Source organism: Barbus barbus, assembly GCF_936440315.1.
Source record: "Barbus barbus genome assembly, chromosome: 4".
Classification (NCBI taxonomy): Eukaryota; Metazoa; Chordata; class Actinopteri; order Cypriniformes; family Cyprinidae; genus Barbus; species Barbus barbus.
In genome coordinates, this window is record NC_136732.1 from 38,022,066 (window position 1) to 38,040,180 (window position 18,115).

An 18,115-nucleotide genomic window follows, 5' to 3' on the forward strand; every position below is an offset into this window, starting at 1 on the left:
ATCAAAGACAAAAGTTGATTAAAAATAGAGAAGTACTTAAAATAAATTTTAACCATTTACTTTACCTAGTCTATGCACTTTTCCTTATGCATATACTGTATGTAAAATTTAAATCTAAAATCTTGATGTTGAATTTAAAAAAGTTATGGCTAAGCTATATGTCAACTGTTTGCATGCTAAAAAGATACCATTCCATTTTGGTTTGAAAAGATTTTATTTACAAAGTTACCTTCTAGTAACAAAAAAGAGGACAGTGTGATATATAGCGACACTGATGGGCTCCATAAAGGCAACGTCAAGAACAGGCACGTGTTTCGGCCCTCAAGACCTCCTCCTCTTCTTCAGCATCTCACCCCAAGAGATTTCTGGGTGGAGTCTTTGGTGGTGAAACTGACAAAGTTTGTGGTGTCGGCTTCTCGGTTTGCAAGAAGTTTGTCTATTGTGGATTTTCTCATCATGGACTTACTTATCTGACGGGCATGATCTGTAGGGAACAAAATGCAGTCGAAAAAACAAAACTATACTATAACAGGCAAAGATATCATATTTTGGAGCAAGATTTTGGAGCACTTACCTGGGATGGCCAACCATTTCGTCATGGTCTCAGGAGCTGCGCTAAGAACTTTATCCTCAGGAACAAGCTCATCCACCAAACCGATCTTTAGGGCTTCAGGGACACTGTACAGTAAACCCAGCTGAAGACCCTTCTCGGTTTCTCGATGGCCCACAACGTTTGTCATGGAGTCCTTAAACCTGATTTACAAAATCTCTGTTGAGTACCACCCTGTGTTCCAGTAGATGTGCTTACACGCACTCATTTTTGTCAATCCGTGTAAAAAATCTGAAAGTTCTGTTTACACGAATCCTAAACTTGACAATTCGATCCACATTTACAAAGGAGTATTATAAATGTAGTCTGGTAGAAAACGCACATCACAAAATATTTTTGAGTCAATTTGAGAAGATGTTTGTTCCTACTGACTGGATTATTTCAGGTCTACACCACAATTTAATTCGGATCAAACTCAGTCAGATCAACTGAGTTGTTTACATGAAGGCTTTTCAGTCCGATTGAACCGTCAATCTGATTACTAATGGATTATTTGTGTAAATACGACTTGTGGTTCCCAAGTAAATAAATTGTACAATATAAATAACATCAATACTCACCAAAAAGGTGCAACTATACCAAGTTGTGTTTCATTGAGACCGATGTTATAGCGAGGATTGTCGGCCATGATCCTGTAGTCACAACACAAAGCCAACAAACAACCACCTGCAGGACTAGAGCCCTAAAAACACAACAATTACTTCATTCATTAAGCATTAAGGAATATTTTAAACAAAAATCCAGTTATCATAAAACAGTAGAAAAGGTTTATAGTGACACTCACATTGATAGCAGCGATTGTGACCTTGGTGGACCCATAAAGCTTAAGTCACGCGTCCTGTACGGCCCTCCAGAATTCTTCGTAGTGCTCTGGGCTCTTTTTATACATTTCCAGAATATCTAGTCCTGCAGAAAACACCTTCGGCTGGGCCTTTCACAAATGAACGCACTATCAATGAAACAGGCTAAACTTGATTTCACTAAAGCAGATGTTTCTGATGACTTACGGATGTTATGATCATACCCCTGCAGCTTCTGTCCAGCTCAAGTTTTTCTAAATTAATAGCAAACTCAGTCAGAAAGTCAAGACTGAGACGGTTGACAGGAGGATTTTGGAACTGCATTATGGCAACACCTTTAAGAAAGAAAGAGAGAGAGCGAAAAAAAGATCTTCTGGTAATGATTTTTTGGTAAATATGTAATTGCAAAGTGTTAGAAACCCCATTATTTATGCACATTATGCTTACCATTACTACTGTCCAGGTCCACTTTAATATTTGAGGATGATGAATATGGATTTTTAGATGCAATGTATGGCAGAGCACAGATTCTCCCATGACGGCTGTTTCCAGACAACAGCGATACAAATCCTGTAAGAGAAATTGATAATATTCTACAAATGTAACACTAAAAGCCAGTATGTTAACACAGTGCATTTATTTTGACTATTGATAACGCTTCAGTAAATACTGTACTACGCAAGAGCATTGTGTGAATAAGCTGAGCCCTTATTAAAGGACATAACTTCTAAATTTTAGCAACCAATAACAATAAAAACTAATCACAATATGTGTCATTTGTCGATTTTCTGCTTCGAATAGGACAGGAAGGCGTATACAACACAAAACAACTCTCTACTAGTCTGCTGACCGTTGTCCTATTTCCTCAATGCATTACTACTGCAAACTTAATTCGAGATAAAATATGGCCACTGCAAAATAGCAAAAGTTTCAGATAAGGTATGACACACCTACCAGACGGGCTGAATTTGGTAGAGTGTCTTAATATTGATGCCATCTTGCCAGCTGAAAGGATCATGTTAAATCGCTAAATGTAAACTTCACTGATTTTGAATAATGCTACCTGCTGCATGTGAATGCTTACACACCAGCGCCACACAGTGGTCATCTGAGGAATGAACACATTTCTAGTTTATAGTCATGTAGTGCCAAATCCCATCAACCAATCTGAAATTTGATTATGGATATCTCATCTCATCGATGAGATGAGACCGTTATTTTGGGACACTTAAATCATTTGGAAAACATTCTGTGCAAACTAAAACAGCCCTAAAAACTTTTAACTCTTCATTTGAGAACCTTTCAATTTATATATTAATATATTATAACTTAATATATTAAGCAGCACAACTGTATTCAACACTGACAATATTAAGAAAAGTTTCTTGAGCAGCAAATGAGCATATCAGAATGATTTCTGAAGGATCATGTGACACTGAAGACTAGAGTAAAGATGCTTTGACATCAGGAATAAATCATGGAAAACTTTTTTTTTTTTTTTATCAAATAAATCCAGCCTCAATAACTTTAAAAAAAACCTTTGAATTTGAAATGAACAAAAGAACAAATCACAAGCGTAAGGTTTTAAATTAATTTATAAAAAAAAAAAAACATTGACCCACTGTAGCAGAACAATCAATGATATTTTTTTTTGCTTTTAGTTTGAAACACATAATCCGTCAGACTCACCGGCCTGACCAGAATCAAACCATTAAGTAGATAGAATCGGCCTACACCAATACAACCTAAAAAGAAAAGGGAATGCAACAAAGGAAACAGGGAAAAAGTAAACAAAAAGAACAGTCTAATCAAGTGCAGATCTGGTCTGATTCAAAGCAGTTTCTTGCATCTTGCTTTTTTTCTGGATTACATCGATGGCTCAGGTACGTTTGTCTAGTTACATGCAAGCTGGATGAAAACAGTTCGACCACACATGGAAATGACATGTCCACTCGAGCATCTGTATGAAAATATGTCAGTGTAACAAAGCCGGTTTTGCTCAGATTTAAAAATAAACAGAAAAGGAAGGAAATACCTCACTGATACATTTTTATCCATCTTAGAAAAGAAACTACGCTTTGTTTCACAAAACAGAAAACAGACACAGTCCGGACGTCCCATGTCCTCTTCTGCTCATATGCTGCTGCTGCTTATATATATTGTTATTATTACTTAAAACATCTCTATGAATGAAAACACGCCCAGATCCTATGCTCCACGTATGAATGACAAAATACTGCATATTATCCACTACGAGGGCTGCAGGGGTTGTGGGGGATGCTGTCAGGCTAGCTGCCAAAAGTTTCGGAATATCTGATGCGTTTCGGAATATTTTGATCCCTTTGGCTCCACGTACAGCCCTACTATGTACTATATTAAAAAAGACAACAACCTATTTTGTGGTTCATGGTGTGTAATTCCATTCCAGGACATCCTCTTGGCTTTTCACCCTCCGTAAGCGGACTGCCAAACTTTGGAATGTTGGATCGAAGCCCGTGTTCCGACGGGCCAGATGGCAGTTGCTCTTGTGTTTCGAGGTGCGAGTTTTTGCTCAATCAGGTGTTCGAGTGATAAAACGGAAAACAGGCAGAAGGGTTGCTGCGGAAAATAACAGTAACAGATAGTACTTTATGCATTTGGTTCTTTTTTTGACGTTTTTGCAAGCTGCTGGATGGAAGAGAAACCGTGATGAGAACGAGAAAAAGGAAAAAAAAAAGGGAGGGGAAGTGGTGGTGGTTAATGGGTGACTAGTTGTGCTGGTTGGTGGAGTTTGTGCCCGCGGCGGTTCCGTTCGGGTCGGTGGTGACCGCGTGTTCTTCGTCCTCAGTTTTCAATCGTTTGCTCTCCGGCGGCTCGCTCCCGTTTTCTCCGTTCAGCCGCTTCATGGGGAGGGAGGCGGACGCCGAGGCGTGAGTGGCCAACATGTGTAACGGACTCGACACTGGACACAAACAGAATGAGATGTTTGACATTAAACTTTTGGATTGCTATAGATTCATAAACATAGCAATTATTATTTCTAAGACATAAATATATTACTAATACTACTGTAAAACAACTGCACTATACATTTTAAAACAAAATGATCAAATATACTTTCAAGAGTTACATTTTTGAGCATTGGGGTTTGACATTAGAATTCACCTTTGCTTCACTTCAAAGGGTTAACAACAGTTGTAAACAAATCATAAGTATATCAATTACATGACTTTGGGGTAGTAAAATGACAATGTGTGTAACTTTTTATTCACTGTCAAGAGTTTAAGCCTCGATCTTTTTGTGTTTGGTCTCGTTCTGTCTGGCGTATCTTGTCAGTGTCAGCGCTTGCTTGGCCATTTGTTGTGGAAAAATAAGGAAAGTGTGTCCAGCTAAGTTCAATTAGTATTTTGTTAGATGGGTATAAAAAAGCTTAGTTTACCACCGCAGCGGTTGCAGCACTTGTTGTGTGAAGTCCTCCTCGTGTGAAGACCGAAGAGTGTAAAGACCATGGACTCTACCGTGTGACTCCACCGGGCTGGGGCACCGGCAAAGGATATAAGCATAACTTTTTATTTCTCCTCTTTTCTACTTGTTTCACTTCTGTTTCAGTTTTTATAACCATTTCTTACTATGTGTTAGTAAGTTGTTGTTTTTAGCATGCGTGTTTGGTAGTGTTATTTCTTAGGACTACTGATAAACTTAATAAATAAACTACTGTCGTGATTTGTATTTGTCATCTAATTTTAGTTAAATAATAAATATATATATATATATAATTCCCAATTACAATGAGCAAATAAGAGGTCCAGAGGTCATTTCAAGTGTGCTATTTGCATTTGGAATCTGTTGCTGTCAACTGTCAAGATGAGATCCAAAGAGCTGTCACTATCAGTGAAGCAAGCCATCATTAGCTGAAAATACAAAACAAACCCATCGGAGAGATAGCAAACACATTAGGCGTGGCCAAAACAACTGTTTGGAACATTCTTAAAAAGAAGGAACGCAGCGGTGAGCTCAGCAAGACCAAAAGACCCGGAAGACCACGGAAAACAACTGTGGTGGATGACCGAAGAATTCTTTCCCTGGGGAAGAAAACACCCTTCACAACAGTTGGCCAGATCAAGAACACTCTCCAGGAGGTAGGTGTATGTGTGTCAAAGTCAACAATCAAGAGAAGACTTCACCAGAGTGAATACAGAGCGTTCACCACAAGATGTAAACCATTGGTGAGCCTCAAAAATAGGAAGGCCAGATTAGAGTTTGCCAAACGACATCTAAAAAAGCCTTCACAGTTCTGGAACAACATCCTATGGACAGATGAGACCAAGATCAACTTGTACCAGAGTGATGGGAAGAGAAGAGTATGGAGAAGGAAAGGAACTGCTCATGATCCTAAGCATACCACCTCATCAGTGAAGCATGGTGGTGGTAGTGTCATGGCGTGGGCATGTATGGCTGCCAGTGGAACTGGTTCTCTTGTATTTATTGATGATGTGACTGCTGACAAAAGCAGCAGCATGAATTCTGAAGTGTTTCGGCAATATTATCTGCTCATATTCAGCCAAATGCTTCAGAACTCACTGGACAGCGCTTCACAGTGCAGATGGACAATGACCCAAAGCATACTGCAAAAGCGACCAAAGAGTTTTTGAAGGGAAAGAAGTGGACTGTTATGCAATGGCCAAGTTAATCACCTGACCTGAATCCGATTGAGCATGCATTTCACTTGCTGAAGACAAAACTGAAGGGAAAATGCCCCAAGAACAAGCAGGAACTGAAGACGGTTGCAGTAGAGGCCTGGCAGAGCATCACCAGGGATGAAACCCAGCGTCTGGTGATGTCATGCGTTCCAGACTTCAGGCTGTAATTGACTGCAAAGGATTTGCAACCAAGTATTAAAAAGTGAAAGTTTGATTTATGATTATTATTCTGTCCAATTACTTTTGGTCCCTTAACAAGTGGGAGGCACATATGCAAACTGTTGTAATTCCTACACCGTTCACCTGTAAATTCCCTCAAATTAAAGCTGACAGTCTGCAGTTAAAGCACATCTTGTTTGTTTCATTTGAAATCCATTGTGGTGGTGTATAGAGCCAAAAATGTTAGAATTGTGTCGATGTCCCAATATTTATGGACCTGACTGTATATAGTTGTTGTTTTTGTGCTGTTTGGCTTAGTGTTATGTTAGAATCATTATTATTACCTTTTGTTCTTTAATATTTTTAATTTTTTTTTAGCTTTATTTTTTTGTTTTTCATTTAAAATGTTAAGTTTTGAAATGTTGTATTTAATTTCTTTATTTTTAAAATGTGTATAGGTAGTATTTATAAAGTTTTATCTTTTAGTTTTGGATTTGTTTTTAGTTGTTTTAGTTGTTATCGCTTTGGATAAAAGCGTCTGCGAAAAGACTAAATAATAAATAATAAATAATCTTTTTTGACATTAGAATTAATTGTGTCTGCTTCAAAGAGTTAACAGCAGTTGTGAAAAGAATATTTCATAAGTCTAATTACCTTACAGTAGTAAAATTAAAAGTATTGTGACTTGATTTCTTCAATATCAAGAGTTTAATCTTTGAGTTTTTGGTTTTCTTTGACATTATTATACATTTTTGCTTCACTTCAAAGGGTGAACAACAGTTGTAAAAAAAAAAAAGAATTTAATTTGTATATTCGTTATACAAATACTTTTTTTATACTTTACACTAGTAAAAATACAATACTTCTAACAATTTCTACACTTTCAAGAGTTAAAGCCTTGTACTTTTGCTTTTATTTTACATTCAAATTAATTTCTGGTTCACCTCAAAGGGTTAACAGTGGTTGTAAAAATTTAAATTTAAGCCATAAGTACTGAAGTTCCACAATTTCAATTTAAATATTTGTAATATGAATTGAAAGAAAACAATTCTGTATTCAAATTCTGCTATCCTGTAATGACGTGATTAATGCAGCCAGGACACCTAGATGAGCCCCAGAGACTGATCCCCAGGTAAGACCCCGTCTCCAAGACGGCCATCGGGACAAGACCACAGGAACCAGATGAGTCCCTTGCACAATCTGATTCTGCTGCAGCCTAGATTTAAACTGCTGATTTTGTCTGGCCAGAGGAGAATGACACTATTTCGACAAACTATTTCCCCGTCTAAATACTGTAAAGATGATATAAAGCCATCCAGCTTTATATCAAGCCGATGTAAAGCTGCTTTGACACAATTTGCATTGTTAAAAGCGCTATACAAATAATAGTGACTTGCCTAATGTTTAGTGTGATATCAGATGTGGGAATGAATACCTGCATTAGCCTGGCTCTGTATTGCCGTGGCGATGGGCACTACATGAGTGCCATTCTGGGTGATGGTTTTGATTGGCAGTTGGTGCTGGCCCAATGGGGCTTGTTGCACTATGGTAACCGTCTGGAGGGGTGTGGCTGCAGTGCTGCTTTGAATGATCCTATTAGCTGAGCCTATAGAGCCGTGAGTGATGCCAGGAACTGACTCTACCTTCACTAAAGAGAGAGAGAGCACATTTCACTAAAGACACAGAACACATTTTGTTACTGACATTTTCTGTCAAAACTCAAACCAGGTCAAGCTGCATGACCAAAGCGCTCACCTTTGACCTCCTCTCCGTTCTCCAGCGTTTCTGTTTTGATGGCGGGCTGCAGGTTTGCTCTGCCAACAGTACTGACAGCCATAGCAGGGATCTGATGCACCACGTGCACCGTCTGCATAAGCGGCTGCGCAGATGTGGAGGACGTGACAGGGGTGGCCACAGTGTACGTGACGGGTTTGATTGTCTGCGTCAACGGACGCTGGACCGCAATCAGAACCGGCTGGGTGGTGATGGGAGATGCTGAGAAAGAAAACAAGCACACACTTAGTGACGTTATGTAAACTAACTGATGTACTATTGACACACGGATTCGGACAGAAACAGATAAGCAGTGCTATTTTTCTTGTATCACTGATATCCTATTTTATAAATTTTTATTTTATTTTTTATTTAACCTTTATTTAACCAGAAGAGACTCGCTGGGATTAAAAATCATTAATATAATATTTCAAACAATTGTTTATTTTTATATTTTCAGTTTGCATTTTAAAAATAAGTTTCAGTAATTTTCTTGTTTTATTTATTTTGTGTGTCTATATAGGTTTTTTTTCAGTAATATTCATCAAGTTTAAACTAAAATTATTATTAGTCAGAATATTAATATTAATAATAGAATAATTACCTAAGTTTTATTTATTTTTTGTTCCAGTTCAATTTTATTTTATTTGAAATAACAAAACTTTATTTTTAAGCTTTAATTAACTATAATAACCCTGCCGATAATCTGCAATTATTTTTGTTAAGGCGCATAACAAAAACACAAATAAACAACTAAATAAATCACATTTAATTACATTAAAATTAGTAGTCTACAATTTTATTCTATACTAAAATACAGTGTTGCACAGATTTGGACAGATACCGATAATCGGTAATTATTTTGTGTTAAGGTCCATAACAAAAACAAATAAATAAATAAATAACATTTAATTAAATTTAAATGAGCAGTAGACTAATATAGACTGTTGCACAGAATCTGACAGATACCGATAATCTGTGATTATTTTGATATTAAGTAAATAAAAAAAAGATTAGTGTACAATTATATCAAATATTATTGAAATCAGACCAATATGGATAATACAAATAATAAAAAAATTATAATAAAGATCAACAAAAGTGGATGTTTGTTTATTCATGTTTGATTACCTGTGGTGTTCTGGGTAAAACGGGCCTCTTGGATCACAGCTAGTTTGGGTTGGACGGCATCGGGGGGAGCAACAGCAGGGAGCGGGGCAGAGGTGGGCTCTGGCTCCATGGAAACAGGTGAGCCTTCCCGTGATAGGCTGTCAGGGGTCTGCACACCGCTGGAGTGGGCGGAGAGAACGCCCGAGTGATTGGGTGACGCCGGGGCGCTCCTGTCATCAGAGACCAACATGTCAGGACGCATTTTACAAACATTACCTCTCCAAAGTTTGGGGTCGGTATGATTTTTTTCAAAATAAATTAATCCTTGTATTCAGCAAGGATGCATTAAATCATAGGGGACAGTAAAGATTTCTATTTCAAATTAATGCTGCTCTTTTGAACTTTCCATTCAAAGAATCCTTACTTTCCACAAAAATATGAAGCAGGACGACTGTTTTCAACATTGATAAAAACATTGTATGTTTAAAGGTCAGTGCTATGACCTGGATGAGAGTGGTCCCAGCGGGGTCCTGAAGCAAGGGACGCCCCGTGGCCGGCGTTTCCTGAATGCCTGCTCCACGAGTTTGCTCTCAGATGACGGGTCTATCCTCCAGAATGAGCCCTTGCCTGGCTCTTCCTGTGAGCGTGGGACTTTGATGAAGTACCGGTTCAACGACAGGTTATGACGAATCGAGTTCTGAAACAGAGAAATTCATTCATATTGTCAAATGACATCTTCATCCATTGATGCATAGATTCTGACAGACACAAAAAGCATGTTATATAACAAACAAAATTATAAAAAATAAGAAATGCACAAATATATAAATAAATATATAAAGTCTATATACATCTATAAAATCTGTATATATATGTATAAAATCTGTATATATATATATATATATCTATATATATATATATATCTATATATATATATCTATATCTATCTATCTATCTATCTATCTATCTATCTATCTATCTATCTATCTATCTATCTATCTATCTATCTATCTATCTATCTATCTATCTATCTATCTATCTATCTATCTATCGCCCTTCATAAGTATTGGAACAGTGAAGACAAAATTGCTCTGATGGCTGTGGAGTCAAGACATTTACAAATATGATTAAAAGATGAATATGAGACAAAACTACAGAATGTCACATTTTATTATTAGCCGTTTCAACACATACATGTTTTACCAAATAAAAAGAACAGAACTTTTAGAGTTCATCCAACTCATTGATGTGAACATAAGTATTGGGACAGTTGAACATAAGGCAGATATAAAAGATTAAAAGCTATTATTTAGTTGCAGATCCCTTACGCACAATCACAGCAGTGAGTCTGTGACCCATAGACATCACCAGACTCTTGCTCTCATCCTTTGAAATACTTTTCCCAGCCTTTAATGCAGCCAATTCCAATTGTTGCTTGTTTTGGGGAGTTTCTGCCATTACTCTCCTCTTCAGCTGGTGAAATTCATGTTCAATCAGATTTAAATCTGGAGATTGACTTGGGCAATCTAAGCTTTTCCATTTCTTTGCCCTTATAAACTCCTTGACTGAACTGGCAGGGTGTTTTGGATCATTGTCCTGATGCAATATGAAGCACTTCCCAATGAATCTGGTGGCATTTTTCTTGAATATTGGTAGGCAAGATGGTTGTGTACCCTTCTAAATTCATTCTGCTACTGTCATCATACATTAAGTCATCAGTAAAGTTGAGAGGGCCTGTTCCAGAGGCACAGTTACAATTTCTTTTGGCTCACCTTTGTGCTTTTTGTGCAAACTCTAATCTTGCCTTTCTATTTTTGGTGCTGGTCAGAGGTTTGCATCTTGCTGTGTAGCATCTGTAACTCTGTGTCAAAGTCTCCTGAGGACAGTAGATTGTCAGAGCATCACCCCAGCTTTCTGGAAGTTGTTTGTGATTTTACAGACACGTCTTTTATGGTTCATTTTCACAGCTTTTATGATTTGTCTGTCATCAACTACTGTTGTTTTCTCAGCCGATCAGGGCGTTGTTGGTTGCTGGTGTCGCTGGTGGTTTCCCAACTCTTGATTTCTCCATGTCCTTTGTTTTTGCTTTAGCTCTAACTGACTTCCTCTTTTCTTTTAGCATCCAAATTGCTTGCTTTTCTCTCAAAGTCAGCTCCCTCATCTTTATCCTGGTTCGTGTGTGTCATCATTGAATGCAAGATTCAGAATACAGAAGTAATGGATATAACTGATACGACACATTCCCTGCTTTTAATATCTGAAGAATTAATGCAACAGGACACAGCTGATCACTTAGAAAGACCTGTGAGGCAACTGCTCCAATACTTATGCTCTCATCAGATAGAGGGATGAAACTATACTAAAAGTGCTGAACTTCTTAGCTGGTAAAACATGTATGTGTTGAATCACCCAATAATAAAATGTGACATTCTGTAGTTTTGTCTCATATTCATATTTTAATCATATTTGTAAATGTCTTGGACTCCCCAACCAACAGAGCAATTTTGTCTTTACTGTTCAAATACTTTTAGAGGGCACTGTATATGTGTCATATATATATATATATATATATATATATATATATATATATATATATATAAATAATGAGAATAAATAAGAGAATAAGAAAAGTCTACAATTGTATAGCCTACCATTGTCTAAATCAGACGAATACAGATACACTGAAGTTAAAATAATTTATATGAAGTAGTTTTAAAGTACAAAAAAGGTAAAGCATGTAAGAATTACTAAAAATTTACATTTTCCAATAAATTAAAATGTAAATACTATAGTCCCCATCAAGCTGGCTTCTAAACTCACAGAGCTCGACCTAAACTCCTCACTCTGTGATAGGGCTGCAATGATTAGTCGACATTATCGACAACAAAAAATAATCGACAAATATTTTTGTTGTCGAGTAGTCGTTTGATCTCATATGACTAATGTAAGAGCCTGCAATACTGCGGTTTGACCAGTGTGGCGCTGTAGCGCAAGACTGTAGTTCAGCCCTCCTGGATCCAATTCAAGAGAAGACACACCCGAACCTGAGCGGCGTTTGGATGAATATGTAAATATATATTGCGTGCCTTCCTCTCAGTAACTTTAACAGCAGTGTGAAAGCAGCAGTTAAAAATTCATCCGATTACAATGATGTGGATGCTTGCATGAGCTCTGCTTTTCAGTAACGTTACTCCAGTAAAGTCCGTACTTTATGCAATAGATAGCCTTAATTCAAGCAGCTTTACTGTGTTAAACATGAAAAACAGAGTCAGTGTCGCCTTCAGTTAGAATTGCAACTTGATTTTCTGTTATAAAGCAGCTCAGTGTGGAGCTAGCTAATGATAAAATATTTTTATTAGAGAGAAACATAATTTCATTAAAGTGACAGTTTGGTTTACAGAGATCAAAGCTTGATCTGCTCTGGACTGTTTTGGTTATCATAACCCTATACTGTATTTTAAGACATTATGTTGCGAATAAAATAGTCTATCCAAAGTGTCTTATCACTTACCTAACTAATTATAACTAATTATATGGTGAGAGAATGTCTCTGTCTGTCATCTCATTTTGTGTGCCAAATACATCTATTTGTATAATTAATTGGTAACACTTAACAGTAAGGTATCATTTGTTAACATTAGTTAAAGTATTAATTAACTTGAATGAACAATACATTACATTTATGTATTAATCTTTGTTGATGTTGGTTAATAAAAATACAGTTGTTCATAGTTTGTTGATGTTAGTTCACAGTGCATTTACCAATGTTAAAAAACACAACTTGTGATTTTTATAAATGCATTAGTAAATGCTGAAATTAACATTATCTAAGATTAATAAATGCTGTAGAAGTACGGAGCCCTTTATGGGGCATGGTGGTGGGAAAAATTCGGGGTGGGAGGAAAAAATATTTTTCAAATGTTTTGCGGTCTCTTGCAAAACTTTTGCGTTCCCTTGTGAAACTTTGCATTCCCTCGCAAAACTTTTGACACATTAAGGGTAGAAAGCACTGACGTATTTCTTTATTTGAGTCCAAGTTCAAAATAAAACTCTATGAACTGCTCCATTGTGAACATGCGGAGCTGTATGAACCACTGCAAGCTGTAAAGTAAACAGGAAGATTTTGTCCGAACTCAACTGGTTTTGCGAGAGAACGCAAAATATTTGAAAAATATTTTTTCCTCCCACCCCAAATTTTTCCCACCACCATGTCCCATAAAGGGTTCCGTAGTAGAAGTGTTGTTCATTGTTAGTTCATATTAACTAATGTTAACTAATGAACCTTATTGTAAAGTGTTACCAATTCATTATATAATCATTGTAATTACATAATATGCTTTTCTAAAGCTGAAGTGGCCTTTATGTTGGAATATGTATAACTTAATATTTTAACTAATTGCAAAAGCTGAATAATCAAAGTCTACTGATTAATCAGTGAAATAATTGACGATTAGTCGATTAATCGTTCTAATAATCGTTAGATTAATCGATTATCAAAATAATCGTTTGTTGCAGCCCTACTCTGTGGCTGGATTCAAGACTTCCTCACCGGCAGACCTCAAGTGGTGAAAGTTGGCCAGTTCACCTCAAACTCCATCACTCTGAACATAGGAGCCCCACAGGGCTGTGTCCTGAGTCCCCTGCTCTACTCTCTCTACACGCATGACTGCGTATCCTCTCACAGCTCCACATCTATTGTCAAATTCGCTGATGATACTGTGGTTCTGGGCCTCATCTCCAACAACGATGAGACCGCATACTTGGATGAGGTAGAGAGACTCACATCATGGTGCCAGGACAACTGTCTCTCTCTGAATGTGAGCAAAACTAAAGAGCTGATCATGGACTTTAGGAAGAGACAGCAGCAGCCCTACACTCCTCTTACGATCAGTGGGACCCCTGTGGAGAGGGTGAGTAGCTTCAAGTACCTCGGTGTAAACATCTCCGAGAACCTGACTTGGACTACACACATCCAAACACAGGTTAAGAAAGCCAGGCAAAGACTGTACCATCTGTGACAGCTGAGGAAATTCAGGGTCTCACCAGCAATCCTGAAAACTTTCTATTCAGGGACCATAGAAAGTGTACTGACTCTCAGTGCATCTCAGTGTGGTATAGAAACAGCTCCAATCAGGACTGCAAAGCACTACAGAGAGTTGTGCGCTTAGCTGAGCGCATCTCAGGGTCTGCTCTCCCCTCTCGGCAGGACATCTACCTCAAACGCTGCAAAAATAGAGCTGTCAAAATCATCAAGGACTCAAATCACCCTGGTAACCGTCTATTCACTTTGCTTCCATCTGGTAAGCGCTTCCGTAGCCTGATGGCAAAAACTGAGAGACTTAGGAGGAGCTTCTTCCCCCAGGCCATCAGGCTCCTAAACTCTAACTCTGTGTCATAACTTGACTCCATGTAAATATCACCATATCAATAGCTATTCATAATTTTTTCTACCTCATATTGCTGCTATTTAAATACCCTGCACAACTTTTTAGCACATTCCTGTTATATTACAATTTATGTCAACAACATACTGACCTGCACATTTATATTTATATTTTTTTATCTTTTATTTTATTTTATTCTTTTTTTTTTTTTTTACTTTTCTTTTTCTTAATATCTTTATAATTGCACTGTCCTTGGAGCGGACCTGACCTACATTTCACTGCTGGTTATACTCTGTATAATTGTGTATGTGACAAATAAAAATCTTGAATCTTGAATCTCTTAAATGTAAAATTAAAAAAAAATTTAAATATTCCAAAATTGTAATATTTTCATAAAAAGTATTGCATGCAGGACATCATCTAGCATGCATACCAGGCCCCGTATTCATGAAGAATTTTAGTGCTAAGAGTTGCTCCTAGTAACAAAATTCTAAGAAAATTCTTAGAAATGTGGGTGTTTCCTCTTAAAATTAAAGAAAAGATCCTAGTAAAGAAAAAAGTAATTCAGAAAGCATCTTAACCCTTAAAAGAGGTCTTAAGGTCCAAAATTGTTAGGAGTACGGACGAGGACTTTAATGGGCTTAAGAGTTTCTTTAGCAGTGGAGAAAATGGACGAAACATGAAGAGGGAGAAGAAATGTGTTGCACACAATGCATGACAGTGAGTTAATAAGACGCTACAGATTAGCTCGTGCAGGGATCATGTTTGTGACCGATCTTAATTAGAGACATGCTAACATCTCAGACACCACGCTGAAATGCCACAGCGCCAGAAGTGGACGTAATCACTACATTAACATATTTGGCAACTGGAAAAATGCAACTATGCAGCAGTGATGATTTGGGTCTGTTACAGCACTTATTAGGCTATGTCTCTGTTCATTTCCTATAAAACACGGTAAGTATGACAGCATGGTAAATAAAAAATAAAGAATATATATACATATATAATGCGTGTGTGTGTGTGAAAGAGAGAAAGAGCGAGAGGAAAAATTCCGCCTGTAATTTCAAAGTGAAGGCTTATAATATACCCTACTCTTAAAAGCGCTCTTTTATTTCCTTCTTGACAACCAACCAATCACAGTCTTCAAAAGACTGTGTCATTCCTAGCAACGGGGTCAGCCCCGCCTCCTCACTAAGATAAAAGTTTTTCTTTTCCTCGCTCAGAGTTGCTCTCAGATTGGTTCTGAATCACTCTTAAACTAAGACTCCTAGTTAGAAATTTTTAAGCTAAAAATAGGAGCATTAGGGCACACGCAGACCACAGGGTGAGCACCCCCTGCTGGCCTCACTAACACCTCTTCCAACAGCAAACTATACAGTAGTTTTCACCGGAGGTCTCCTATCCAGGTACTGACCAGGCTCAACCCTGCTTCGCTTCAGTGGGCAACCAGTCTTGGGCTGCAGGGTGATATGGCGGATCAAATGATTCAATGACAAATACTTTTCTTAAAAAGTCAGTTTACTTAAAACTGACTATTTAACTACTTAAAAACACAACAAACTTAAACAACGCACATAGAGCACCAAAAAGCAGTATACAAGTTTCTCATATATCATAATTTATGAATTACTGTAACTCCTTTCTTAGGGAGTCTGTTCAGTTCAAACAGCATCATCTTCAGCAGATCTGACAGCATGGTACTGACCTGCCAGCCTTTATCTGCTGTCCTATAGTACGGGTAGTTCTTGGTGATGTGTGTGTAGATGCCGTTTAGTGTTAGCTGCTTGTCCTGTGCCATCGTTATCGCCTGAACGATCAGCTGGGCATACGAGTACGGGGGTTTGGAGTCATCCTAGAGAAACAGAGACAGAATGCAAATAATCTTAAAGGTCAAATCTTCTAATAATCTATCAATAGTTTTTTGAGTACTTTTTGAGAGCAAAAATGTTGAATAATTAAGATTTTTAATGTTTTTGAAAGAAGTCTCTTCTGTTCAACAAGGCTGCATTCATTAGATTACAAATACAGTATAAAAAAAACCAAACCAAAAAAAAAAAAAATACAGTAAAATTGTGAAATATTACAATTTGAAGTAGCTGTTTATTAAAATGTAATTTATGCCTATGATGCAAAGCTGTATTTTCAGCATCATTGCTCCAGTCTTCAGTATCACATGATCCTTCAGCAATATAATATAAATTTAATCTAATATGATGACTTGCTGTTCAAGAAACATTTCTAATCGTTATCAATGTTGAAGACATTTTATTTTTCAGGATTCTTTGATGAATTGCAAGTTCAAAAGAACAATTTATTAGAAATACAACAATTAAGGATTTATAAAATCACTTTTTGGTCAATTTAATGCATCCTTGTTAAATAAAAGTATTACATTTCTTTCTTTTTTTGTAATTATACATATTAGAATGATTTCTGAAGGATAACGTGTCACTGAAGGCTGGAGCATTGATGCTGAAAATTCAGATTTTATCACTGAAACAAATTACATTTTATCATATATTCAAACAGATAACAGTTATTTTAAATATTTCACGATTTAACTGTTTTTACCATATTTTTAATCAAATAAACGCAGCCTTGGTAACCAATAATAGATTTCCTTCCAAAACATTAACAAAAATCTTAATTATTCCTAACTTTTGACTGATTTTATTGATGTCTCTGGTTATTACATCTCTGATAGTATAAGGTTTATCAGTACAGAAAGTGTTTGTCACCTTTGGACTGTCTCCTTCTGACGCCTCTTTGTCATTCTCAGACTGAGAGTTATCGTTCATGAGCTGCAGGTCAGGCACGATCCTGCCCAGTCTGTAACCGGACGATCCTGCACCACGCGGACTGGACGGACATGAGTTAGCAGCGCTGACAGAGAAACAGCAGGGAAATGTATTATCAAATACTTCAAAACCATCATCTGAAATAGAACAATGGAAACAGATGGACCGCAGGAAAGGAGGAAGTTTAATTTTCTATGTAGAACACGAAACTGCCTCATTTGTGTAGCAGCCAAACTCAATTAAAATCAATCAAATCAAAGTATCCCATAAAGGACGCAGCTGCAGCTGCAATTCAAATGCAAACACACAAAATCACCAACTCAAAATGAACAAGAACGTCACAGCTTCTGTTCCAAATGCACTTGAAATCTTTAAAAAAGCTTTCATATCAATCTGCTATAAATTATATCTTATTCAGCCAGAGTTGTTTTCATTAAAAGTAAAAAAAAAAAAATTATTGTTGATGGTGTGGGTAATGATGTGTCTGTACCTGATGGTGTGTGTTGTTTATAAAGTGTTTGTACCTGGTGGTGTGTGTTGGTAATGCTGTGTTTGTACCTGGTGGTGTGTGTTGGTAATGAAGTGTTTGTACCTGATGGTGTGTGTTGGAAATGAAGTGTCTGTACCTGATGGTGTGTGTTGGAAATGAAGTGTCTGTACCTGATGGTGTGTGTTGGTAATGCTGTGTCTGTACCTGATGGTGTGTGTTGGTAATGAAGTGTTTGTACCTGATGGTGTGTGTTGGTAATGAAGTGTTTGTACCTGATGGTGTGTGTTGGTAATGAAGTGTCTGTACCTG

At 37.2% G+C, this 18,115-nt stretch overlaps 1 protein-coding gene and 1 pseudogene across 2 annotated transcripts in view; both read right to left on the reverse strand.

Annotated features, from left to right (window-relative positions):
- Positions 1-321: 321 nt before the first annotated feature.
- LOC306868627 (enoyl-CoA delta isomerase 1, mitochondrial-like) lies at positions 322-2,484 on the reverse strand (annotated as a pseudogene). The gene is made up of 7 exons (XR_013785810.1): positions 2,365-2,484; positions 1,858-1,980; positions 1,618-1,745; positions 1,395-1,541; positions 1,171-1,292; positions 575-753; positions 322-484 (listed from the first exon to the last, which is right to left on the reverse strand). The product of XR_013785810.1 is annotated as an enoyl-CoA delta isomerase 1, mitochondrial-like (transcript).
- Positions 2,485-2,911: 427 nt separating this feature from the next.
- LOC306863366 (forkhead box protein K2-like) overlaps positions 2,912-18,115 on the reverse strand; it is a 35,576-nt gene continuing 20,372 nt past the window's right edge. The window contains exons 3-9 of the mRNA XM_079406658.1: positions 17,257-17,401; positions 16,224-16,370; positions 9,635-9,828; positions 9,153-9,361; positions 8,004-8,243; positions 7,684-7,896; positions 2,912-4,351 (exon numbers count right to left, since the gene is read on the reverse strand). Of these exons, the coding sequence (XP_079262784.1) occupies positions 4,158-4,351; positions 7,684-7,896; positions 8,004-8,243; positions 9,153-9,361; positions 9,635-9,828; positions 16,224-16,370; positions 17,257-17,401 (1,342 nt within the window). The 3' untranslated portion in view covers positions 2,912-4,157. The remainder of the gene's footprint in view (positions 4,352-7,683; positions 7,897-8,003; positions 8,244-9,152; positions 9,362-9,634; positions 9,829-16,223; positions 16,371-17,256; positions 17,402-18,115) is intronic.